At 47.4% G+C, this 23909-nt stretch overlaps 1 protein-coding gene across 2 annotated transcripts in view; it reads right to left on the reverse strand.

Moving 5' to 3' along the window:
- LOC147627075 (uncharacterized) overlaps positions 1-23909 on the reverse strand; it is an 87759-nt gene that overhangs the window by 39525 nt on the left and 24325 nt on the right. For both annotated transcript variants that reach the window (XM_086815643.1, XM_086815641.1), the window contains exon 5: positions 21538-21674. In XM_086815643.1, coding sequence (XP_086671769.1) covers positions 21538-21674 — 137 coding nt within the window. The remainder of the gene's footprint in view (positions 1-21537; positions 21675-23909) is intronic.

Below are 23909 nucleotides of genomic sequence, written 5' to 3' on the forward strand. Positions count from 1 at the left end.
AGCCAAGGATAGTCAAGCTGTACTCCAATACAATAGCTTCTTCCGAATGCTCAGAAGAAGCGGGGCAATCTGCTGCTCAGGTGACAAATCGAGGCCAATCTGGCATCCCAAATACCGCACTGCTGTGCCTGGAGGAATCCATCTAAAACCGGGGTCCGGGCTCCATGCCGGAGTGGGAGCACTACTGATCCAAAAGGCCACTGTCTTGCGCCAATTGATCAATGCTCCCGAAGCTGCACTAAAAACCTGGAGCGACTGCTCAGCCCGCATAAGATTGGCCTCTTGGCCATGCAAAAATAAGCCCGTGTCGTCTGCAAACTCAGCATCAAGCAAATCCTCCCCCCGGACTGGGAGCTGAAGTCCTCTCAAACCAACCTCCTCTGCCGTCAAATACATACTCATAGCCTCCGCAAAGAAGAGAAAAAGGAGAGGGGCGAGAGGACACCCCTGACGGACTGATCTGGTCAGCTCAAAACTCGACCCCCGTCCTCCTGCAATCAGCACCTGGCTGCGAGCTGTGGAATACAAAGCTGCCACCCCTCTGATCCATCCTGGCTCAAAGCCCAGGCGAAGCATAGTGCCCTCTAAGAATCCCCAATCAACTCTATCGTATGCCTTCTCGAAATCGAGAAGCATCACGACCAAGTCCTCGCCAAGAAATCTAGCTCGGGCCGTCGCCTCCCAGAAAGTAAAGATGTTGTCAAGGATACTGCGCTCCTTGACAAATCCTGTCTGAGTAGCATGAATCAACTCCCCCAGGAAGGGCTGGATCCTCAAACTCAAGGCCTTTGCTAAGACCTTGTAGACAGTATTGAGGATCGTAATAGGCCTCCAATGCCGAATGTCATCTGATACTCCCTCCCCCTTGGGGATAAGATAGATCAAGCCCTCTGAAAAGCTCTGCGGCATCACCCCAGTGTCCAAAACATGCTGAAAGCCCCTGCGGAGGCCTGGCCCCAAAAGGTCCCAATAGCGCATAAAAAAGGCCGGCGTCAGTCCGTCCTCCCCTGGGCAACTATGTCGCGGCAGGACCCTCAAGGCCTCGGCAAGCTCAATCTCTGACAGAGGCGCACCTAGAACTGTACGCATATGGTCTGTGACCCTCCTCTGCACATGGGCCCACACAGTCTGTCTGCAAACATCTCGATCCTCAGTGGCTGGCTCCGCTGAAAGCAGGTCACTATAAAAAGCAGTGGCAATGGCTCTGATCTCCCCAAGCTCAGTAGCTACCGATCCATCCGGTCTACCAAGCTGGCGGACTCCTGCTCGCGCATGACGGGGTCCAGTGATCTCAAAAAACTCCCCAGTCACTCTATCACCAAGCTGCGTCCACTGAGAGGCCTGACGACGATAGTAAAACTCATGTCTTTGCTCCTCTGCCTCTCTAACCTCCTGGCGTGCCTGGCTCAACTGGGACGCCACCCACTCACATGCAGGCTGCTGCTCCTGAAGGCGCTGTAGCGAAGCAAGGCTGCGTCTCAGCCGTTGCTCCCGCTCGCGAATCTCTCCCAGACGTGTCAAAGCTGCAGCGTGCAGAAAAGAGCTAAGATCAATGAGTCCCTGGGCACACTGGCCCGCTGCATCCTGGTCAGAGCACTGACTATCATGCCAGATCCTCTCAATATCCTCAGCGAGACTGGGATCTGCAAGTACCCTCTCTGGGATCCTCAACTGCAAGCTGGGCTCCCGTGTCCCCTCCTCCAATGTCAATATAACTGGCGCATGATCTGAAAATGAGGTGCCAGCGAGAATGCCGACGGAGCCCCCTCGCTCCCCTAACCAATCGCCCACATAAAAGCGATCAATCCGTGATAGATTAGTCCCTCCCTGCCGGCGATCCGACCGAGAGAAACTAAGACTGTCCTGTGACCGGGAGAAAGCCCCATGCTGCCATGCATCAGTGATCCTCAGTGACATGCAAAACCGGTCCCAAGCTGCAAGCTCCGTGCCGTGCACTGTAACATGACTGCCTCCCACCCTATCTGCCGGGTCCTCAAGTATGTTGAAGTCTCCCCCAACACACCAATGTGCGGCCTCTGGCAATGCATCTGTAACCTGAGTCCAGAACTCTGCTCTAGCACTAGCATGATTGGGCGCATAGATGTTGAGCACACCCAATAGCTCATCATGCATCCTCAGAATGACATACTGTGCTCTACCAGGCACAATGATCCCTCGATCCACAATGGCCTGCCGCCATACATCTGCAATAACCATGCATACTCCTCCCTGTCCACCCAAAGGACCAAACCCTGCAGACCAAAAAGTGTCCCATCTACCAGGCATCACCGAACCGTATCTCCGGATCCTGCTCTCACCCAAGTGGTGCTCCTGCATCATCAAAATGTCAATGCTGCCACCAACCAGGCATCTCTGAAGCTCCTGCCTCAAGCAACCTCGATAGCGTATAAAGTGTGCTCCGCCAAGGCCCTGTACATTCCATGAGATGATCCTCATGGATGCCCTGTTGAGGTGGATGCTGTCTCAGCCGTGCGGCGGGCCTTCGCAAGCGGCTTGGATGGAGAGTAGTCCCCATCCGAACGGCTGCGAATCTGCCCACCCGGTGTACTGCAAGAATCCCGGATCAGGCGCCAGTGGCTGTGGCCCATGGCAACTGCCTCCTGCTCTGACAGAGAAACCTCGTGTATACACACATATCCAGGGTCGCGTGCCAAGTCTGCCACTATGCGCACGACCAGATGCCGAATCCCTGAGGTATCCACACTCCCGGGATCCAAGAAAAAATGAGCCAACTCCCAAAGTCGGCCTATCACATCTGTCACCTCCAGATCGCTCATGTGGTGAGAAAACTCAACTGCCTGAGTCTTCAAAGTGCTGAGAGCGAGCTCTAGAGTCCACTCCCGATCACAAGGTCCACATAGAGGGAAAGAGAAGGCCACCGCTGAGTCTAGTGCCTCCTCCCCGCGGGCCGGAGGTATCACTACATGGACTCGAATGGGTGCTGGCTCATGGGGGCTCTCTGCTCCAAAAAGCCGTGTAAAGGTATAATCAAAGGCCTCCGAGCGCTGTCTAATGCCAAGGCGACTCAGCCGACTGCGGATAGATGAAATCCGTGAGGCCCTAATCGGCATAGGTCTCCTCTGTGATGCTCGAGCGAGGTCAGTGCTCAGCGCTCTCCGGACTGCAGGTGAGCGCCAGGGAACTGCCAGGGTCTCCCGGGAAGGTGAGGCGGGCGGAGGGGGAGGAGGGGGAGGCGAAGGAGGTGGAGAGGGAGCCGCTGCCGAAACCGGAGCGGGGGCGGGAGGAGTCGAAGGTGGAAACGAGGCGGTGGGAGGGGACGGGGGTGGGGGGGGTGAAGGAGGGGGAGCTGGCATCTCCTGGTCCTCGGTCGCTGCAGGGGTCTCCTCCTGAAGGGGAGCAAAGCTGTTCCTCACGGGAACCCAGTGAGGCTGAGACAGTGGCTGCTGCTGCAGCGGTCTCTGGGCGTGCTGCTGTGGCTGTCTCCCTCGGCGGCGCCCCTGTCCAGGCTGCCACTCCGAGGTCTCTGTGGCCTGAGCAGGCGTCCCTGAGGCAGCCTGCCGAGCCGAATCTGTGGGCGGGCCATCAGTAGCCTGCTGCTGTGGTGAGGGTCGAGGTCTCCTGCGAGGGCAGGCCTTGGCCAGATGACCGACCTGCCTGCAAACGAAGCATTGGTTCGGGAGCCCCGAGAACTCCACTCTCTGATCTATCCACCCCCCCCCCTATCCTAGGTAGCTGAATGACCTTAGGAAGGGAGGAGATGTCAGACACCAACACTCTGACCGAAGGTAGCCCAGCTGCTCTGGCCACCACTGAAGCTGCTGAGGGGCCCGTCTCTAGTACCGAGCCCACCAATGCTCCGAGCCTGGAGAGGAGCGGAAGATACTCCCGGCGGAGCCCAGGGAAACAAACTGTAATATGGAAGAGGCGCTCTCCCTGCTCCGCCGCTGCTGGGTCAAATCCATGCTGCCAAGGTCTGAAGAAAGCCCGAGCACCCCTGATGTCCAGAGGACTCATGGCAAGGACCTTGGCAACGCTCTGGGCGGCCTCGAACTCGATCTGATAATGGCCCCGGCCCAGGAGCTGTACATCCAGGATCTTGCCCACATCTGCAAGAAGGCGAGCCTGAAGAAGATCCCTGATCTCCCCTCTGCTGGGGCGAGTGCCGACTATACGGCAGATGGTGGAATGAGCCTGGAGGCGTTCCACCTCTGCGGTGAGGCTCGCTTCCTCTTCCGGCGAAAGAGAAAGCCTGATGGGGGTGTCCTCGGGGGCGGGCGAGGGGGCTGCGGATGAGTCCCTCTGAGGCGAGGCGGGAGGAGTCTCCATCAGAGTCTGAAGCTCAGGCGTAGGCGAGGCGAAAGCAGAAATCCTGCAAGAAGCGGGCTGCACACAGAGAGGCGGAAGACCGGAGGAAAAAAGGGGAAAGCAAAACCCCCTGGGGGGCAGAAAACAGCACGAGAGGGAGGGGGGGATTAAAAAAAAATTAAAAATTAAAAAAAAAACCGGGGGGGGGGGGGGCGGCAGCTGCGCAATGAGGCGGGGAGGAGATGGCTGCGCGAATGAGGCTAGCGAATGAGGCAAGGAGGAGATAGGCGAATGAGGCGGGGAGGAGAACGAAAGAGGCGAGGAGATAGCTGCGAAAGAGGCGAATGCTGGCGGAGGGGGGAGAGATGGGCGCGAAGCAGGGGATGGGGCGAGAAGACGAGGAGGCGAGGAGGGAAGGGGCGGGAAGGCGAGGAGGGAGCGCAGCAGCGAGGGATGGGGCGCAGCAGCGAAGCAGGCGAAGGGGGGAGGAGAGACGGGCGGCGGGCAGAGCAACAAGGGGAGGGGCGCAGGAACTACAGCAGGCGGGGGGGGGGGGGGGGAGGCAAGAGCAGGCGTAATGGCGGGGGGGGGTGCTGGTGTGCAGGTCGCGCAGGCAGGGATGGGGCGTAGCTTCAGCGAGCTCGTCAACTGTTCAAATCGGGTCACCTAACTGCGCTCTGATACCATATTGAAAGAGGTTGGTGACAGAGTTACTGGAGATTTCTTTGAGATAGCTGGCTCCCACAAGAGGAGAGACAGTATTCGCATGCTGCGTGGCCAATATCGAGCTGTTGTTTCTGACCCCCCACATGTGAGCCATTGCCACAGATTTCTTCCGATCTCTTCTCACTGGTGCCTCACTATTCCCCCAGGTAATGGATGCGCGCGAGAGTCTGGAGGCACACGAGAGAGGTGGTTCCCCCCTCCCTTTAGTCTTTCTTATTGACCCCTTTCACTTCAGAGGAGCTAGCGGAGGCAATGACGGCATTGCCCAAGGGAAAATGCCCGAGGGTGGATGGGCTTCCTGTCTCTTTCTTTCTTCGCCATTGGTACCTATTGAAAGGTGGCATTCGCGCTGCTTTCAATGAGATTATGCTCACAAGTGCCATGCCAGAGAGGTTCACAGAGCACTTGTACATTTGATTCCCAAGGAGGGTGGTGATAGATTGGAGATCTGGCAACAGAGACCCATCACCCTTCTAAGGACTGCTTATAAGATTTTGGCAAAGGCCATCAGCCAACAACTTCAGCTTTCTCTCCCAAACTTGATCCACGACACTCAGACTGGTTTTGTTCAGGATCGGAGCATCCTCGACAACATACCTTTTGGGAGGTGACAGCTTCGGACAGGATGCGATAGCAGGACCTCATTGTGCTACTCGTAGACTTTGAGAAAGCTTATGACAGGGTGGACTGGAGCTTTCTGGAGGGCACAATGAGCCGGATGGGATTCCCCATGGAGTGGATTCGTGGAGTCTCAGGACTTTATTCAGCATCACACAGCCAAGTTCTCATTCAGGGAGCCCGAGACAACAGATTCCCCCCTTTCCTACTCAATTCAACAGGGTTGTCCTCTGGTGCCGTACCTCTTCCTATTTGTCATCGACGCCATGAGGAGTTTTCTCTACGCCCAGGAGACCAGACTTCAAGGATTGCACCTTCCCCTTCGCATGCAGGAGGAGCTACTGGACTCAAAGTTTGCAGACGACACAGCAGCCTACCTTACTAGAGATGTTGGGAATCTTCAGAGATTCGCGAAGGCAATCAAGATTTTCTGCCATGCATCAGGAGCGCTGATCAACTGGCATGGGTCGTGTGGTTTGTGGGTAAGCTCAACACCCACCCCGGCTTGGCGACCAGTTGAGGCTTTCCAGTGGATCCCGAGGGGCACTCCAGTCCGCTACCTCGGTTGCCACGTTGGCATTGATATCCCTACCGAGTAGCAGCTCGTTCCGCTTCTTCTTAAGTATTCGAATGAAGCTTTTATACTGGAGCTCGGTGAGGCTATCCCTAGCAGGTAGAGTGATTGTGGCGAACCGAGTACCGCTTGCTACCATGTGGTACATCACTTCGTGCAGGGCTTTTTCTCGAGCATGTATTGGCTAGGTACAGCATTTGATCCGAAACTTCTTGTGGACCAAAAGTGATGGGAGTCCAGCCACGACCAAGGTGGCAAGGAGAGTGATCATTCAACCACGTAGCAAAGGGGGGCTTGGCCTCATCAATCCCGCTATACAGAGTCGAGCCCTACTGGGCAAGTTGATTGTCAAAGGACTCCTACCTGGTGGTGAGCCTTGGAAGGATTTCCTCTTGGCCCGGATTTTAGCCCGCACTCCGAGCCTTGGAGGCCCGTGGCCGCAGAGTACTAGATGGATCTTCACAGAGATGCAAGCCCATGGTTTTAGCCCTACCTTTGAGGACAGATTCGCAACCAGTCTACTTCGTGCTTGGAATCATCTCAAGCCAGCCCTCGGACAGATTGTTCCAGACTCCAGTGGCCTCAGAGGAGCAGCGTCGACAACCTTTGGTCTGGAACCCCCTGATCCGATTACCTAGTGGCCACACGCTAGGAGCCCGACCGCATATATCCTAGGGCGCCTTGGGCATGGGACCAGCCAGGTCTCTCGGAGATTGGATGGCACATAGGCAGTTACCTCAGGAGGAGCAAAAGAGACGCCTGACAAGGATACGGGGTAGAGACAAGCTCAGCATCGACATTGACTCAGCTATTCCTCAAGAGTGGCTGACTCCTATTCCAAACCCGACCGGCGCCCCCCCCCCCCCCCCCCCCCCCCCCCCCCCCGGCCAGCGCCCCCGGTATGGCTGGGTGTGTTTACTAGACACGATATTCTCGTAGCGGTCCATGGGGCAGATGAGGACATCCCATGGCAGAATAGAGAGATCAGAGCACCCCTTGGAGGATTTCAAAGGCTGAACCTTGCAGAGGGTGACGGTGATTGGTTTTCAAGCACAAGAATGGCACATAGATCTAGCACTGGCCAAGGCGGCCAGGGAGAGACTATGGCGGCTATGGATTTGAGAGAGCTGACCTCTCACGCGGCTACAATGGGACCCTGGAGAGTGGACTTGGCATGATCCCCCAGATCGGAAGGAGACTCTCGATGCCCCCTTCTTTGCTTATACAATGCGGCTTGGCCGCATGATCTAGATGCCTGAGATAGATGGCATACCAGCAACAACAGCACACCGGCAGTCTCAAGGCCTATCACAGCGCTTCCTTTCAAATTTCTGGAAGAGGCTTTGGGACAGCTTTCGACCGAGGAAGATCGCTCTTTTTCTTTGGCTGATGGAACACAGGAGTTTGGCAGTCGGTACTTGGTTGGCAGTCGGAGGTCGGTCAGCAGCTTGCCCGAGGTGCGGCCACCCCCAGGAGTCTCAACGACATTGCCTTCGGGATTGCCCCAAGGCTCAGCAGATTTGGCAACGGATTCTCCGCATCTTCACTATGGATAGGCCATCGACCCGGATCATCACTTGGGGTATTGTCACTTGGACCACCGTGGCTGGTGAGTCCTTATCTGCTGGCTGATTCGCTATGGTTAGGCTGAATGGACTGCTTATGCTGCCCAACAGGCCCTTCTGCTGGCTGACTGTGGGCACATGCCCTCTTGGGCTGACCTGCTGGGCAATAAGGCCAATGTTTAGCCCCTTTGATGGCCCTACGAGCAAGGCCCTTACGCTGTCCATAAGGCAAGCCTATGCCTATGCACTATATGCTTGCCATATGTTCCTATATGCTAGGATGACCTACATGCTCGTGCCTGACATGTCCTTGAACTAGGGCTCACAATGGGGTCATAGCATACAACAAATAAATCCTAAAAAGGGTTCTAATGACGTACAAATGTAGCACTCATGATGAGCTAGTGTGTCACATAGCACCTCAATGCATGGTTGCATGTGACACATCAACTACCAAGGGGGTTACTCCAAGCTGTGCAAGAATAATGGGGTGGGGCACTCAATGCTTACTCCGAATCATCTGAAAAAACATCATGACCTACAATCTCTCTATCCTCCTCCAATTATCCTCCCAAGAATCTGGTCCCCAAAAGGAGGCCCTATTAATCACATCACGTGTCACCACACGTGTGTCGAAAAGCCATCCCTTAGTGCTAGGCTCATGAAAGTGACTTCGAAGCACTATCGCTCCATACTGTATCTAGTGTTATACCCAATAGTGTGACCTAGGCAACTTATGAGTGGCCAGTTGTATAGTGGCCTAGTCCTAGAGGCTGAGATCGTGGAAGGCCTATGGGTGGCTAGCTGATTGGCGAGCCTAGTGACTAGTCCTTGAACGCTAAGGTCGTGAGAACCTTATAAACTGGACAACTGCGAGGGCCCTACAAGTACAATGAATCAATGATTCGAGGACACCTCATGTGTCCTCTTTCCCAACCTCAATGTGCTGCTATATGGCGTCGAAGTATATCCTGGATCTAAAGCTGCTAGAAGGATGGCCTAGATCTCTAAGGGTTGGGAAGGGGAGGGGGGGAGGTGCCTGACTCTCTAGAGCAACTATGCCCTCTCTCTGCTTGATACCGCACATGTGGGGCTCCAATACATCTCAGGTCCACAATGCACTCTCCTGAGGAGCTCATGTATGCTGTCAATGATCCATCTCTCCCTCAAGTGGGTCCAAAAAGTCCGTCATGGATGTCTACGTGGTATCCTGCTGATCTCCCCTCCCTATTTGTTGCATCAACATAGTGTAGAGCACTTGTGCCTATGTGCAAGAGTTAATAGAGAAATAGAGAGAGATGAGTAAAAAAGAACTAAAACACAACCACACACAAGTAGCCCTAAATCTGATGTATGTATCATAGGTTTACAAGTGAATTTCAAGTACAAAATGTTACTTGAAAAGTGATCTCTAATCTGAGCCCTAACGCTACTATTAGAAGCTAGTGCTCAGCTCAACGCCCTCCTGCTGATCTATTTCCAGCACCTCCAATCAACCTTGAGATGGTTGCTCTTAATTATGTGCTCCCGAAACTGTTCAATGAACAAATGAGGACCATATCTTCCTTTACGGGAAAAACATTCCAAGTTGGATTACCTTGAAAAATTATATTAAACATCATTCCAAATGCTTCAAAATTGTGCCCAAAGGGTGTCCCATCCATGGGTGCCTTGTATGGGCACTTCTAGGCACCTACTAAATTGGCCCCAAATCAGCCCCAACATGGTTGTTCAAACACAACCCACAAAAGTTGTCCATCGCCTGCGTGCAAGTGTGTCACATTCTCCCCCACTAAAATTACAATTGTCCTTGGTTGTACGGCGCCCGTACAAAGTGTTTGCCCAATAAACCAAAAAACCAAATCCAGTTCCATCCAAGATGCCGACTGTCCCGAGCATTACACAACCACCTTGAGTCCACTTCTAAGGCTAACATTCCATCCTCACCTCATCCATACCAAAATGTGCAAGGAAAACTACCAACTTCTCCTATGAGCAATCATAATTGGATCAAACACTAACCGCCATTGAACCTCGTCTTGTACCATGTGCTGAAAACACTCCTTAGAACTACCCGGCAATACCTGCCACAACTCTTTTCAGTAACGCATTGGCGAGAATTGATCACAAGACCTTTCTGCACCAATTCCAATGCATTGGCGGAGAGTGATCACTTCTCGTCAAAGGCAATCCCAAAACGAAAATCCATCGAGATGGACAGTGGTACAAACGAAGAAAAGATGCTTTGCACTTGGGCATTTGACAAAGACAACATTGCTTGACAAATTTTATAACATCTCTTCTCATGCTAAACACCTCTTGTAACTATTTGGCCCTCCTAGCTCTATTTCACATGATGAAACGGTGAAACCCATGCCCGGACACCAGGCAAGTGGAAGAAGACATGGGGACAGAGTCCATAAGGTTTGACTAAGAAAAAGCACCATTCTTGGTCAAAAGGCAAGAAAAAGCAAAAAGTCAAACAAGGTTGACCGCAAGCCAAGGGCACCATTTGAAAGAGGAGACTGAGCCAAATCAAAAAGCTAAAAGGCACTTTCTCAAAAAGCAACTCTAAGGCCAAAAAGCAAGGCCTTAAAGCCAGAAAAGCAAAGCACTAAAAGTTGAGTAATATTTTATTAATAAAAGTAAAAAGAGCAAAAGCAAAGGCAAAAAGAAAAAAGCAAAGCATAAAAAGGCAAAGCAAAAGCATGGACAAGCTTTTGGCAAAAAGCAGAGCCCTTTTCAAGTATAAAAAGGCTTGAACCTCTCTTGTAGCATCGTGAAGGAGATCGTGGAGTGTGTGGGCATCATTATGATCATGGAGAGCTTCTTCTTCGCCATCAATACCTTCTCGAACTTGCTTTTCAGATGTACGGTCAGCCCTAGACTTGCATGGACATATGCATGGGCGAAATGGATGCGTACACGGACATGTACAAAAATGTACGGACAAAAATTTCAAAAATCCTAAAAATTTCAGAAACCCTGAAATTGCTCCAAAAACCCTAAAAACTGCTTTTTGGATGTTTTTATCGCCCAGAAACCATTAAAACAAGTTGTATATCAGTTTTCTTGCCAGAAAGAGCTTTTCCATGGTTTTCTTTATCGACAAGGATGTAGGAGTTGTGGAGATTACAGATGGAACTTGGACTACTTGAACTTGGATTTGAACTTGGATATGAACTTGGACATAGAGCTTGGATATGGAACATACAGCTTGGACATGGAGCACACATGGAGAACTTGGACATAGAGCTTGGGCATGGAACTTGGACTTGAACATGGAACTTAGACATATAGCTTGGACATGGATCTGGACTTAGACTTGATCTCCACTTGGTTTTGGATTTGGATTTGGATTTGGATATTGGATCTGGTACTAGCCCAGTGAGAGATACTTGTGGGTCATTCTCGTGGTGTGCTCAGCATCAGAGATCTCATGCCTCGACATCGACATCGACTTGGATATCCTACATCGGTATATCTGTTTGTTTTGTATTCATTGATTGTATTGATCCTGGCCAACGTGCCCGCGGATTGTTCCTAAATAAATTCCTGAAAAGGGGTGGGGCCTGTTCCCTGCTCAATGTGGTGTACTGTGCAAGATCCCCTATTCCCTTCCATCTCTCTCCCTCTCTGTATATATCTTTATCTCTTGGACACATGGTTGAGTCTGTCACTGCACGCCCCGCTGGGCTTACAGTGGTAGCAGAGCAAGATTTCTCTTGAAGAAACTTTCTTGGGGTGACAGAGCCATGTCGAGAGCACATGGAGACCAAGAGCCTCATGAAGGGAATAACTAAGAGACCGATCTAGGACTTCAGGATGGGAACCAGGATCATCAGAAGAGTATCATGACTTTCAGTAGTTCAGGCGATTTCTCAGAGACGAAGAAGTCGTTGCTTGGAGAACCAAGAGGGAACAGGATCAAAAAAGGGCTCAAATGTTTGAAGATTTCATCAAGGATTGAGCCACCAAAGCAAAGGGAGTTGAAGCTGGTAAAGCTTATCTCAAAAGGATCTAGAGCTACTTGGTCTATTTCTTGTGGAGGAGACAAGGAGGCTACTCATAGGCCTGCTGTCTCAGATGTCGCTTCTTCAAAACAGGTAACGAAAAGACTGGACACTTGGCTCCAAATTGTCCCGACAAGCCAAAGTAAGAAACAAGAGAGATTATGAAGAAGCAAATGACCAAGCTATTGGAAAAGGGTTTGATTAGACCTAGCTCATTATCTTTTTGCTTACTAGTCTTATTGGTTCAGAAAAAGGATGGTTCTTGGCGTATGTGTATTGATTATAGAGCTCTTAACAAGATCACTGTGAAGAATAGGTTTCCTATTCCAGGATTGATGATATCCTAGATAGATTGGAAGGAGTCACTATCTTTAGCAGGATCAACTTGAAGAGTGGTTACCATCAAGCCGGGATTATTCCAAAGGACAATCACAAGACCGCATTCAGGACTGCTTTTGGACTCTATGAGTATTTGGTGATGCCTTTTGGTCTTACCAATGCCCCGGCTACCTTCAACCGAATGATGGAAAGAATATTCCGACCACAAAGAAAGTTTGCAGCTACTTTCTTTGATAACATTATTGTAAATTCAAAGAACGTAGAAGAGTATTGAAAGCACTTGGATATGGTATATTTCTGGAATTGTGAAAGCACAAGTTGTATATGAATGGCAAGAAGAGTGAGTTCTTTTTGTCAGAGATTCACTACTTGGGCCATATAGTGTCAGAGGAAGGGGTCAGGATGGACCCAGATAAGGTCAAGGCTATTGTGGAATGGCCAGAGTTGACTAGTGTGCATGCAGTTCAAAGTTTCCTTGGCTTATGCTCTTATTACAGGAAGTTCATCAAATGGTTTGTTGTGGTAGCAAGTCCACAACATGATTTGACAAAGAAAGCCGTGGGATTTCAATGGGCCAAAGCTGAAAAAGAATCCTTTGAAGCACTAAAGTTTTATGCTAGCAAAGAATCAGTATTGATTATTCCAGTTTTATCAAAACCATTTATGGTAGAGTGTAATGCCTTAGGAGATTGCATTGGAGCAGTCTTCAACCAAGAAGGCCATGCTGTGGCCTATGAGAATCAAAGACTTCAAGGAGCTGAAAAGACCGCACCCACTTACGAGAAAGAATTGATGGCTATCATTCATGCTTTAAAGATTTGGAAGCACTATGTTATGGATGTTGAGTTTGTTATCAAGACGGATCATCAAAGTCTTAGGTATTTTATGTCTCAACCTAAGATATTAGAAAAGCATATAAGATGGGCTAGCTATTTGGCCCAATTTCATTTTTAGATTATGCATACCCATGGTAAAGACAACAAAGTAGCAGATGCTCTATCTCGAAGACCCTTGAGCCCTGAGGTTTCTATGACTTACCGTATGGATTTCACTTTGATGAAGGATCCTTATGCTACCAAAGAGGATTTCAAAGATGTTTTGCAACAGATTGTAGAATACAGATTTGGTGACTTTTTATGTCATCAAGGAGGGTTTTCTTACGATACAAACCTAGGCATAGTCACAAGGGAACATCGTTCCAAGCTCTTGGAACGGGGGAACGCGTTCCATAGAGATAGCCGTTCCCGTTCCCGTTCCAAAATGGCACCGCAGACCATGTAAGAAATATAAGTGAACTATGTATCATGTAGAACACATCTATGCATTATCATGGCCACTACTGAGATGGTTTGAGGTTCTTTCTTTACTATGCCTCTTTCCAAAGCATTTACAGATATATAAAGTACATTTATAAACACATTTATGCAATGATGTGGCGTTCCCGATTCCGTTCCCTTTTATTCAAGCTTTTCGTTCCCGTTCCAAACAGTCATCCGTTCCCCAAAACGTTCCCGTTCCCTTGTGACTATGAACCCAGGTCATGTGTAACACAAGGAATTGAGGCCAAGTAATGGAAGAGTGCCATGCTCCTCCCTACATGGGCCATAGAGACACCTTGACTACACCTCAAGCTTTGGAGAGCTATTTCTATTGGCCTACTATGAGGAAGGACATTGAACTTTATGATTCAAGAATGTGTAGTTTGTCAAAAGGTCAAGTTTGATACAACAAACACCAACAGGATTATTGCACCCATTGAATGATCTATGGGAGATTATTGCTATGGATTTTATCTTTGGATTGCCAAAGTCAAGGAACGATGGTATATGGACCTTTCAGAATACCAAGAAGATCAACCATGTATGTCACCGGCTAGACCTTTCATATCATTGGAGGATGCCTTCCATGGCAATTTATGGAAACCATGTACAGGGTTACCCCCAGAGGAGCTTGAAGTGAAGGATCCATCAGGGATGGAAAAGCCAGAATAGATTGTGTTTCATTCTATGAGAAAAAGAGAAAAGACAGAGGTCAGAAAGTTTCTCTTGGACTTCGAGGATTATTCGCTATTGGATGTGAAAAATGGATGCCAGGGAAGTACTTCAAGGACTATCCAGATATACTTCAAGCTTATGAGGAAGTGGTTGGTCCATATGTATTTGAAGTACAGATATGGACATCTTGCGATCAAGACAAATTCAAGAGCGAGGGATTGTGCCTCTAGCCCTCTTCATTGTATATATATTGGACTAGAATTGATCATCATTCTGCTTATAATGGTTACTTGGACATGCTCTAGTTGGGTGGCAACGATGCCCGATAGCCCAAGGAGCAAGATTTATATATGGGAGGCAACGATGCCAGATGACCCATTGGACGGCAACGACCAGAACGAGATTTGTATATGGGAGGCGACGATGCCAGATGACCCATTGGACGACAATGATGCCAGATATATTGGACTTCGCAGTCGGGTGGTCATTGCGACCAGATGGCCCAGATAACTGTATTGGATTTCACAGTCGAGCAATCATTGCGACCAAATGGCCCAAATGACTATATTGGATTTCGCAGTCGAGCGGTCATTTTTGTGACCATATGGCCCAAATGATTGTATTGGATTTTGCAGTTGGGCAGTCAATGCGACCAGATGGCTCAGATAACTGTATTGGATTTCACAATCAAGCAATCAATGCGACCACATGGCCCAAATGACTATTGATGAATGTCAGCTGACTCCTGCCCTGTCTCGATGTATGAAAGACCATAACCTTGGTTTTCCCAAGGTTCACAGTAAGACCCCTCTGTGTGCAGAAATCATCGAGTGCATGTAGATGCTGCTGTAGACCACCTGGAGACTCAGACACTAATACCTTGAGCCTTGAAAGTTGAGGGAGAACTTGAGAAGTTGAGTGTGAGGGTGGGTGGGTGCGTGTGTGTGTGTGTGTGTGTGTGTGTGTGTGTGTGTGTGCGCGCGCCCAATTGGCTTGCCTTGAGTTGCCAATAGTTTGTGATGCTGCTGTGCATATTGAAGAGGTTGATGATCTGTGCATACAGCCACTATGTAACCCAAAAGATAATGTCTCCAATGCTTGAGAGATTGGACCAAATCATAAAGTTCCTTATCATATGTGCCACAAAATAAAAAATGGCACCATGAAGAATTTCTGAAAAGACTACAAGATATCCTTCTTGCAAATAGTAAAGCTCCCATTGCATAATTATATGCATCACTCTAAGAGGAATGCTACATTACAATCCAGAATCCACAGAGTAGGAGCTTGGCATATCTTGTATTTGTATGGGAACAAGCATGGTAAAGGTTGAACATAGAGAAGGAGGCGGCTTTATGAAACCCGATTTAAGTAGTTCCTGAACTTGCCTCTTGATCTCTTCCTGCTGTGGAGGGATGGTCTTGTAGAATGGCCTAAACCTTTGTGAGATTGGCAGCTTCGGCTAAATATGAATTACAATGAATGCCCTATAAAGCTATTCGTTAAGATATAAATCTTTCTGGTTGGGTAGCGTGACCTATTCACAAGTTAAGACGTTGAGTCACATCCATGCACTCATTTCGCATTCATTCGCGTTCGGATGGCGGAGTTAGCGAACTGAGTTTCCATGAAGGTGAAAGTCCTCCCTTGGGAACAGGGTAACATGGAATATGCGTTCTTATTGCTATTACTGGTGCAAATTCGTCATGATCCGTGCCAATTATTCGTGCTATTCGGCCCCCATGGTCTTGCTCATGACGAGCCAATATCGTAGGAGCAGGATGCGCGTTCTTCCCTTAACTATCTAGCAACACATTGAATAGGGCATGGTCACCCGAAAAAGACTCCAATTTGCCAGCTTTCGGCCTCATCTTTCACCAAACTATCGGGCTTGCACGATGATCTTCATTTGTCTCAGACTTCAATCGTACAGCAAAGAATCTCACCAAACCCTTTTAGGCACTAAGAGATTATGAGTAAAACCACAAGCTTCCACTTATGACCATGTCACCAGTCATTTGATGCTTCTATAAGGCACCATTACTATTGCAAATTGAGCGTGGTTTCTGTTAGCATTATTCATCTCCTGGTAGTGTGCCCAAGTTGAGTATCAGGGGTGCCCATACTTATCCCGAGCAGCACCATATTTTTTCCTCTGTTCAAGGCCCTTGGTTGTAGGGTTGGCCACCCATTTTTCACATGTTTATTTTTGTCTAGTGATGGGTCTTTTTCTAGAGCAAGTCGGCCAGCTCCAGTAGTTGATATCGGCATTCATGCAGAGGCAGGCTAGGTCACTTGGTAACGAGAGCTGTTGTCGAGGTTCACAGGTACTTGCTCAATTGCAGGATGGGAACAGGATGCATGGTAGATGTACAGGTTCATTGGGTACAGGTAGGTACCAGTGGAGCAGCAATTTGGAGCAGATGATTTACATCAGATTGTGCTTTGGGATGATGTGTTGTGGATGTTTGGTTTCACATGGACACGTGACTAGTTGGTTGGGAGCTTGCTAGCGGGGGGTGTCAGGTTTTGGCAAGAGCTTTCTTGAGCTCAATGCCATAGTTAACACACCAAAGAGCTCAGGGGGTGTTGCCATGTGATTGGGTGACTCATAGGGGTGTGTGAGTAGTAGTCCCATCACGCGACGGCAAGTTATGGATATAGGTTTAAAGGTTAGGTGCCGGCAAGATTGTCAGCTACAGTGCTAGAGGTATGTTTCTTCCACTTGCAGTGTTAGCAAGACACAGAGGCATTCTTGGACCGAGGGATACATGGAGATCTGGAAACCTTGTATTTGGAGATTAATGTTCAACAAGCTCAGAGTTGGAGGCTTGAGTACCAGGGCTGCTGTAGACATTGTGGGCCTCTAGGGTGTCTAGAGGGGGTGCCAACAGGGAGGCAATTTAGCGGTGTTCTCTAAGGAGCAGATTTTTTCTTGGAGGTAGAGTCAGACAACATCCTTTCTTGGGCTGAAGAGGGAGCACATTGTGTGGACTGGTGTGATACAGATTGGGTTGGAGATATGGACATCTGGTGGTTCATTTTTTGGATTTTGCTGGACTTCTGGACCGGGAGCAGTTTCTTGAAGTGGCAGAGGCGAGAGTAGATCGACTTCTCGACTTGCTTTGGAGGTTTCCTTTTCCAGCTCCTTGGACTGGTTTCTCTCCCAGGATCTAAGAGGGGGTGTTAGCATTATTCATCTCTTGGTAGTGTGCCCAAGTTGAGTATCAGGGGTGCCCAGATTTATCCCGAGCAGCACCATATTTTTTCCTCTCTTCAGGGCCTTTGGTTGTAGGGTTGGCCACCCATTTTTCACATGTTTATTTTTGTCTAGTCGTGGGTCTTTTTCTAGAGCAAGTGGGCCAGCTCCAGTAGGGACTATATAAGGCCAGGCTCTCACTCATTTGTAGACATCTTGACAGGGGCTTGCAGGCCCGGGTCCTCCCTCAGGGGAGTTGCTCATCATGACCACCCCTTGCACAGGGCTGATTGTATCATTGCTTCTTCTTCATTATGCAGATTCGTTTTCTTTCTCTCTGTGCCTATGTCTCACGCTTTCCGCTGCGCACTTTTGACAGTTTCATGAGGACTGCACAATTAGTAACAAACCAGAGTTTCAGGGCATAGCTTATATCTTCCACATGATGTCAAATTTGATGAAACCTTTTTGTAGACACAGAGTCCTTCAATCAAGGAACAATTTTACCAAAGATAGTATCACCAAATTCCTTCATGTTGAACTTCTCTTTCCACTTCCACGGTGTCTAACAGCTCCTAATGATTCAGGATGTATCCTTGATTTAAAGCACCGCTTCAAAGGGTGGGTAAACACTATCTATGCAAAAAGTCGATAGACTACTCGATGTGTCTTTCACATCGTTACCCATTGTGGATGATGATGTATTTTGGCATGTCAATAATGGATGTTCCACTCCCACAAAAGAGGCTATTGCTGATCAACAATAGCTACCTAAAACATCAACTTTTTGTTGATTGGTGGCTCATGCAATGCAGCCCTTGAAGATGCATATGTTTGTTGACATTGACATGGCTTGGCGCAAATCTGCCACGCGCATGCAGGCTGTTATTTTTTATCATGGTAAATGGTTCTTGGGAGAAGAAAAAGGTAGAGTGAAGGATGCACAACTCATGGGTCAACAACTCACTGAATGTAGTCATCAAAGAAGTCTTGATGATTCAGAGCAAGAGGCATTGATGCAAGCACGCATTTGTCTTAAGAGAAATGATGAAAGAAAGGTGCAAAAGTTGCAGATCACATCGAGACAAAAACCTCTAAAAGACACACGTTGCTCGTCTAGAGGATTTTTCAAGGGCTTACATGCTTCTAGGACTTTGCAATGCATTCATAGAGCTAAGAATCACGATGGTTGTTGAATTGACAATATGCAACAAATAGAAAGAGAAGTTTATGGCTATTTCAGTGACCTTTTGAAGCCCCCAATGAACCTACTTAGCAAATTATTGATGTGTGCAACTCCTGTTGCTTCACAATGTAAATAGAATTGTGTCCCAACAACAAGCATCTGATTTGGCGGTTGAATTCACCATGGAAGAACTACAACATGCACTACACAATTTGGGCAAATGGAAATCCCCAAGTTGAGATGGCTTGACGGTAGAATTTTTTCTAACATTCTCGAATATGCTGAAATCTAAGCTGCTTTTTATGATTAATTGTTGTTGGCATTCGGGGATTCTCCCTTCTTCCTGGAAAGAGGGATTGGTTAGCTTATTTCCCAAAAGACATCTTTGTGAAAAGCTATTGAATTGGAGACCAATAACTCTTATGCCTATGGTTTACAAACTAGTTCCAAAAATGCTGGCTAACTGTTTAAAGAACATCTTATACGAGGGTCTACACCCTACACAATATGGTTTTGTGCCTAGAAGGCAAATAATGGATAACATTGCCAATGCTTCCACAATGTGAAATATATTCAACATGATGTACTCATAATGCAAATAGACATAGAAAAAGCATTTGATACAGTAGAATGACAATTTATTGCCAATGTCATGGAAAATATGGGGTTTGGGCCTAAGATGAGAAATATTATTTACTAACTCTATGAAGGAGGCTCTACTCGATGTATATTACACAAGGGTCTTTCAGATGTTTGGTCTCTAGGCAATTCAGTAAGACAAGGTTGCCCCTCAGTGCATTGCTCTATGCAATAGCCCCTCATCCCATGCTCTTATTAATGGACAAACTGCTTGCAGAAAACAAGCTACATGGAACACAGATTTCGGATGTAAACAATTTTGTTAGCCAAGCTTATGCAGATGACTCATTTTTCTTTCCAAGGAATACTTAAGATGATGTTAAAATGGATGCTCTGGATCTGTTTGGTCTTGCGGCAAGCTTGAAAATTAATTTTGCTAAGTCCAAGCTTCTACCGCTCAAGCATTGTGAGTCATACTCTATTCTTTGGCCGGGGTAGATAATCTCACCAAAACACATGGTCATACATCTTGGGTATCCTCTGGGTTGGAATATCTCTGTAAAGTGAGAATGGCAGGGGATGCTAGACAAGCTAAATTTCAAACTTCAATATTGGAAATTATCTACCTGGCCGTTGATTGTTAGATTGAGAATGAGAATAGTGCAATCCATTTTAATGGCTCATATTCAATTTCACTTGCCACTTGTTCCCTTGTCTTCGGCAAATTTGGATAGTTTCATGTCTGCAAAGCATTAGCATGTTTGTGGCATACTAAGGTGGACAAAAAACGGATCACACTACTCAAAAAGCATTTGGACTGTACTCCAAGAATGCATGGCGGTCTCAATATACTGAATTTACACTTTCATGTTATTGCCAAGAAAGCTTCTCTTCTTTTGAGTTTCTTGGAGCGAAAACAGCCCTCGATTTTAATGTTATCAAGTCTTGTCACAGCAATGAAAACTCCAACCTTTGAGCATTGGATGATTACTCATGTTGAGCTTATATTTGGATACTTAGAGGAATGCATTCCTAGATGCCCGTTTTCCACGAAGTTAATTCAAACTGGTAGACTCTAATGGCTCAAATGAAGTGGTCTAGTCGACCGCCTGATCGAGGCAACTCCCTTCGCAGAGAGAGCATTCATTGGAGTCGTGCATTTTAGTAGCATCTTGCTCCTTTACAACCGAGAAAGGCTTATTTCCTTTCTACCAAAGAAGTCAAATATGTTGAGGATGTGATGAATGATAGGGGGTATGTACTTTCTTTTCCACAAGCTATGGCACTTTACATTCTAGGTCTACATCACATACCAATATGGCAAACCATAGCTTCTTTACTGCATGGTTTTCATGCCTGTAACTCCTCTAGAATTGAGTCATAGCCTGAAAGATTGGATATTGGTGGATCAAAATGTAGACTGTCGTGTGGTGCCCTTTCACAATCTGACTGTAGCCAATGCATACAAATTGCTTCTACCTCCACCTTGGATACAGGCTCATGGAAATTCACTATGGCACATTAACAAGCCTTCTGGCTGGTGGAGGGTGTCTCTCTTGAAGATTTGGAAGAGCAAATTACCCCTCAAACAAAAAATCTTCTTCTAGATATGCCTCTCATTGGTGCTTTACCGGTTGGTAGTTTTATGGCCCAAAGACGTATTGATCCTACATCTTGTAGAAGACTTTCACATCCACGTGAGACAGACTGTCATCTTCTATGCGCTTGCCCCTATTCCCATGCTCTTCTAGACAGATTGTCAGGACACCTTCGTGTGAGATTTGTGGGCAAATCTTTTGGCAGATTTTTTTGGCTATTTGGCAGCATTTCTGCCACTTTGCTAGAATTTGATATTTTCATTGCATGGACTAGATTTTGGGCCCTATGGTCCATTTATCATGCAAGGAATCAGCTGATCTTTGCCACATAAAACATTCCCCGCTTTGTTTTCTTCGGGAGATCCCTTCTTTTCTCTTTGGGATTCTTTTGACCTTGGAGATCTTCCCTTTCACAAGTGTTCTTTGATTGCTTTTAAATGTTAGCTGTCCCAAAGTTGGACAGCTGGGCTTATATCGTACCATATGTTTTCTGTATTTTGAATGTGGGTTTTCTCCTCCACTTGGAGGTTTCCCACTGGTAATATAACATATTACCCCCAAAAAAAAAAATTTAAAAAAAAATGTGCGAGCTGTATGTTCCTGCTCCCTTTCTATAAGTATGCCACAGGACCCAACCCATAAAAGAATGTGATAACTTGCTTCAAATTGGAACTTATTTTGAATCTACAAGCGGAGAGACATGGACTAGCAGTTAACTTCAAAAAAAATCTGTAACTCCATACATCAAACCCTCACATTTTTCATGGACTGTACTGCTATTTCAATTAAAACTTGGAGAAATTGTGGAAAGTTCCCAAATTTAGTTTCACATACATGGCCAAGAACAAAAGGATAGAACCTGCCAGAAGGAGATGTTCGAAGAGCTCTCACTGCAGCCCTTTCAGGCTTTTGCAGAGTACGGAAAGGTTTGCTTTGTCCACTTCGAACACACGTCACGGCAAGATTGTTAATGAACCCACCACCTTTTCCTTTAATCTGCAGATGATTTTATAGAATCAGACCACAAATTTGATCAGCATAAAGAAATTGCAAACCAATTTAAGACACTTAACATAGAAATTTCAGAAAACACATTTTTCAAAAGCAAGGCAACAATGGGAAAAACTAAAAACCAGTAAAGAGACCACTGCATAATCTAGAAGCAGGGCAGCCTACCTTGTGTCTTCGCATTCACCTTCAATGTACAAGAGCAGGAACCACACTCCATATACTCCATTTATAAGGACAATTTCCTACACATTACCACTGTTGGAGTCATTCAAAGACCTAGGTATCTCCAGAGGCACATGTCACAAGCTTTGAGGATTGCCAGTGGTCAGATTAGGGTCTGCTCACAAAGTTTGGGATGCGACTGGTGGTGCGGTGATAACCACCTATGACTACCTTTTCTTCACGTCATCCCTTAATTAGATCCACTGGGTCAAGGGTTAACAGTAGTGAAGGCAAGGAGAGGTGTAGCAAAGAAGAGGCATCGCTAATTCTTGTATATTCTCTTTGCCTTTGGTGAAGGGACCACAAGTTGGTGCGAAGGAAGAGGGTTCACTTGATGGTGAAGGGCGCTAGAGAGCCATGTTAGGATCACCTACATCACCTACTGGGGGGCCTTCTTCGGGGAGAGGTCTTTTACTACCAAAACGTGTCATCATTGTCATTGTCCCAGGCAGTGTCATGTGGCAGTGATGTCCTCCTCTTCATCTTTGACCTCCATTGTAGGTTGCTTCATAGATTAATGAAGTCTAGGACCTCGTTGGATTCTTTGTTAGAGGTGTCCTATGGGTACACCACATGAACTGTGTCGAAAAAGTTTCATTTAGTGGTCTGCGTCAATTGCATCTTTGCTTCCATATGCGATGGTACAAAATGAGGATGCTAAGGGGGTATATACAGTGCTTGCCTTAGTGGAGAGATGGGGATAGGCATTGTTAATGGCATGCCATAGCCGTGGGTGTGCATCTACTAGAGTGAGTCAAGAAGTGCTTGCAGCATTTGCCACCTATGCCAGATGTAGAAGACTTGAGACAGGAGAAAAATGCCATATCCGCTATAAGATACAAGGTAGATATAATTGCTTATTCCAGGAAGGTTTTGGGCTTCAATACAATTCAATGATTTTCGAGAGAGAGACTGCTCAACTGTCAAACACATTGTTACCTCTTTCTTTCAAAATATGAAGGCCAAGGTCAAGAGAACATCAATTTGAGGTGACAGTAAGAATTTAGGCTATTCCAAAATACCTTTCATGTATGCCCCAAAGTTTTTGGGGAAAAAACGTGACGTGGCACTAATGACATGGCGATGGTGACATGGCACTGCCACATGGCAAGATAGCACAGGTCACCTTACAGGCTTGGAATGATGCGACTAACTTTTGGAAAGAAAAAGATTAAAAGCCTTTTAAATACCAAAAAGAGATGAGATTTTATTATTAAAAAGACGTTTTTTGGACTATAAGTGAGTTTTAAAGTGGTGCACTTTTCGGCAAGAACTATAAATTCACCTATTCTCTCAATGTTGAAACATGTAAAAAGACAAGAAAGCTCTCTAGCTGTATAAGAACTTGTACTCAAGACTCCTCCAAGGAGTTTTATTTAATAAAACTCGAAGGGGGGGGGGGGGGGGGGGGTTGGTTTCGGCCAGAGGCTATTTCGACCCCTAGTGTGGTGTCTTCTCTCTCTACACTCTCTCTCTCTCTCTCTCTCTCTCTCTCTCTCTCTCTCTCTCTCTCTCTATAGCCAGAGACAAAGTTGCATTATATATGCCATTGTACTGCATACTATGAGATACGTGGTCGTTTCCACTGTTTATTCATAGAGGGTTTTGGACCACTTTCCAGAGTCATGGGGTACCAAGACCAGAGGTGTTTGGGATTGTTCTTGCTTGAGCTGCGGAGATATAGAGATAGCCTGCTTAGGCGCACAGAGAGCCAGACTCAGAGGCACATTACAGACTTCTTTAGTCCAGCCATCACTGCGCCAGATGGACCACAGCAGCAGAAGCAGGACATGGATACCGCCCACACCAACGGTACACTGATTGATCGTGCGATTGAGCTTGGGTGGTCCAGACGCCCACGACTACGGAGGAGGGCATCCCAGCATAGACGGAGGTTGCAGCGGCGGATTCAGATTATTCTTGCGAGACATGCGGGACACCCAGTCAGGGTGCTGACCACGGAGGATATTGAGGAGATCCGCCAGCGTCCGATGCGGC

This window comes from Cibotium barometz, chromosome 21, assembly GCF_041138505.1.
Source record: "Cibotium barometz isolate CiBa-2024 chromosome 21, ASM4113850v1, whole genome shotgun sequence".
Taxonomy (NCBI): Eukaryota; Viridiplantae; Streptophyta; class Polypodiopsida; order Cyatheales; family Cibotiaceae; genus Cibotium; species Cibotium barometz.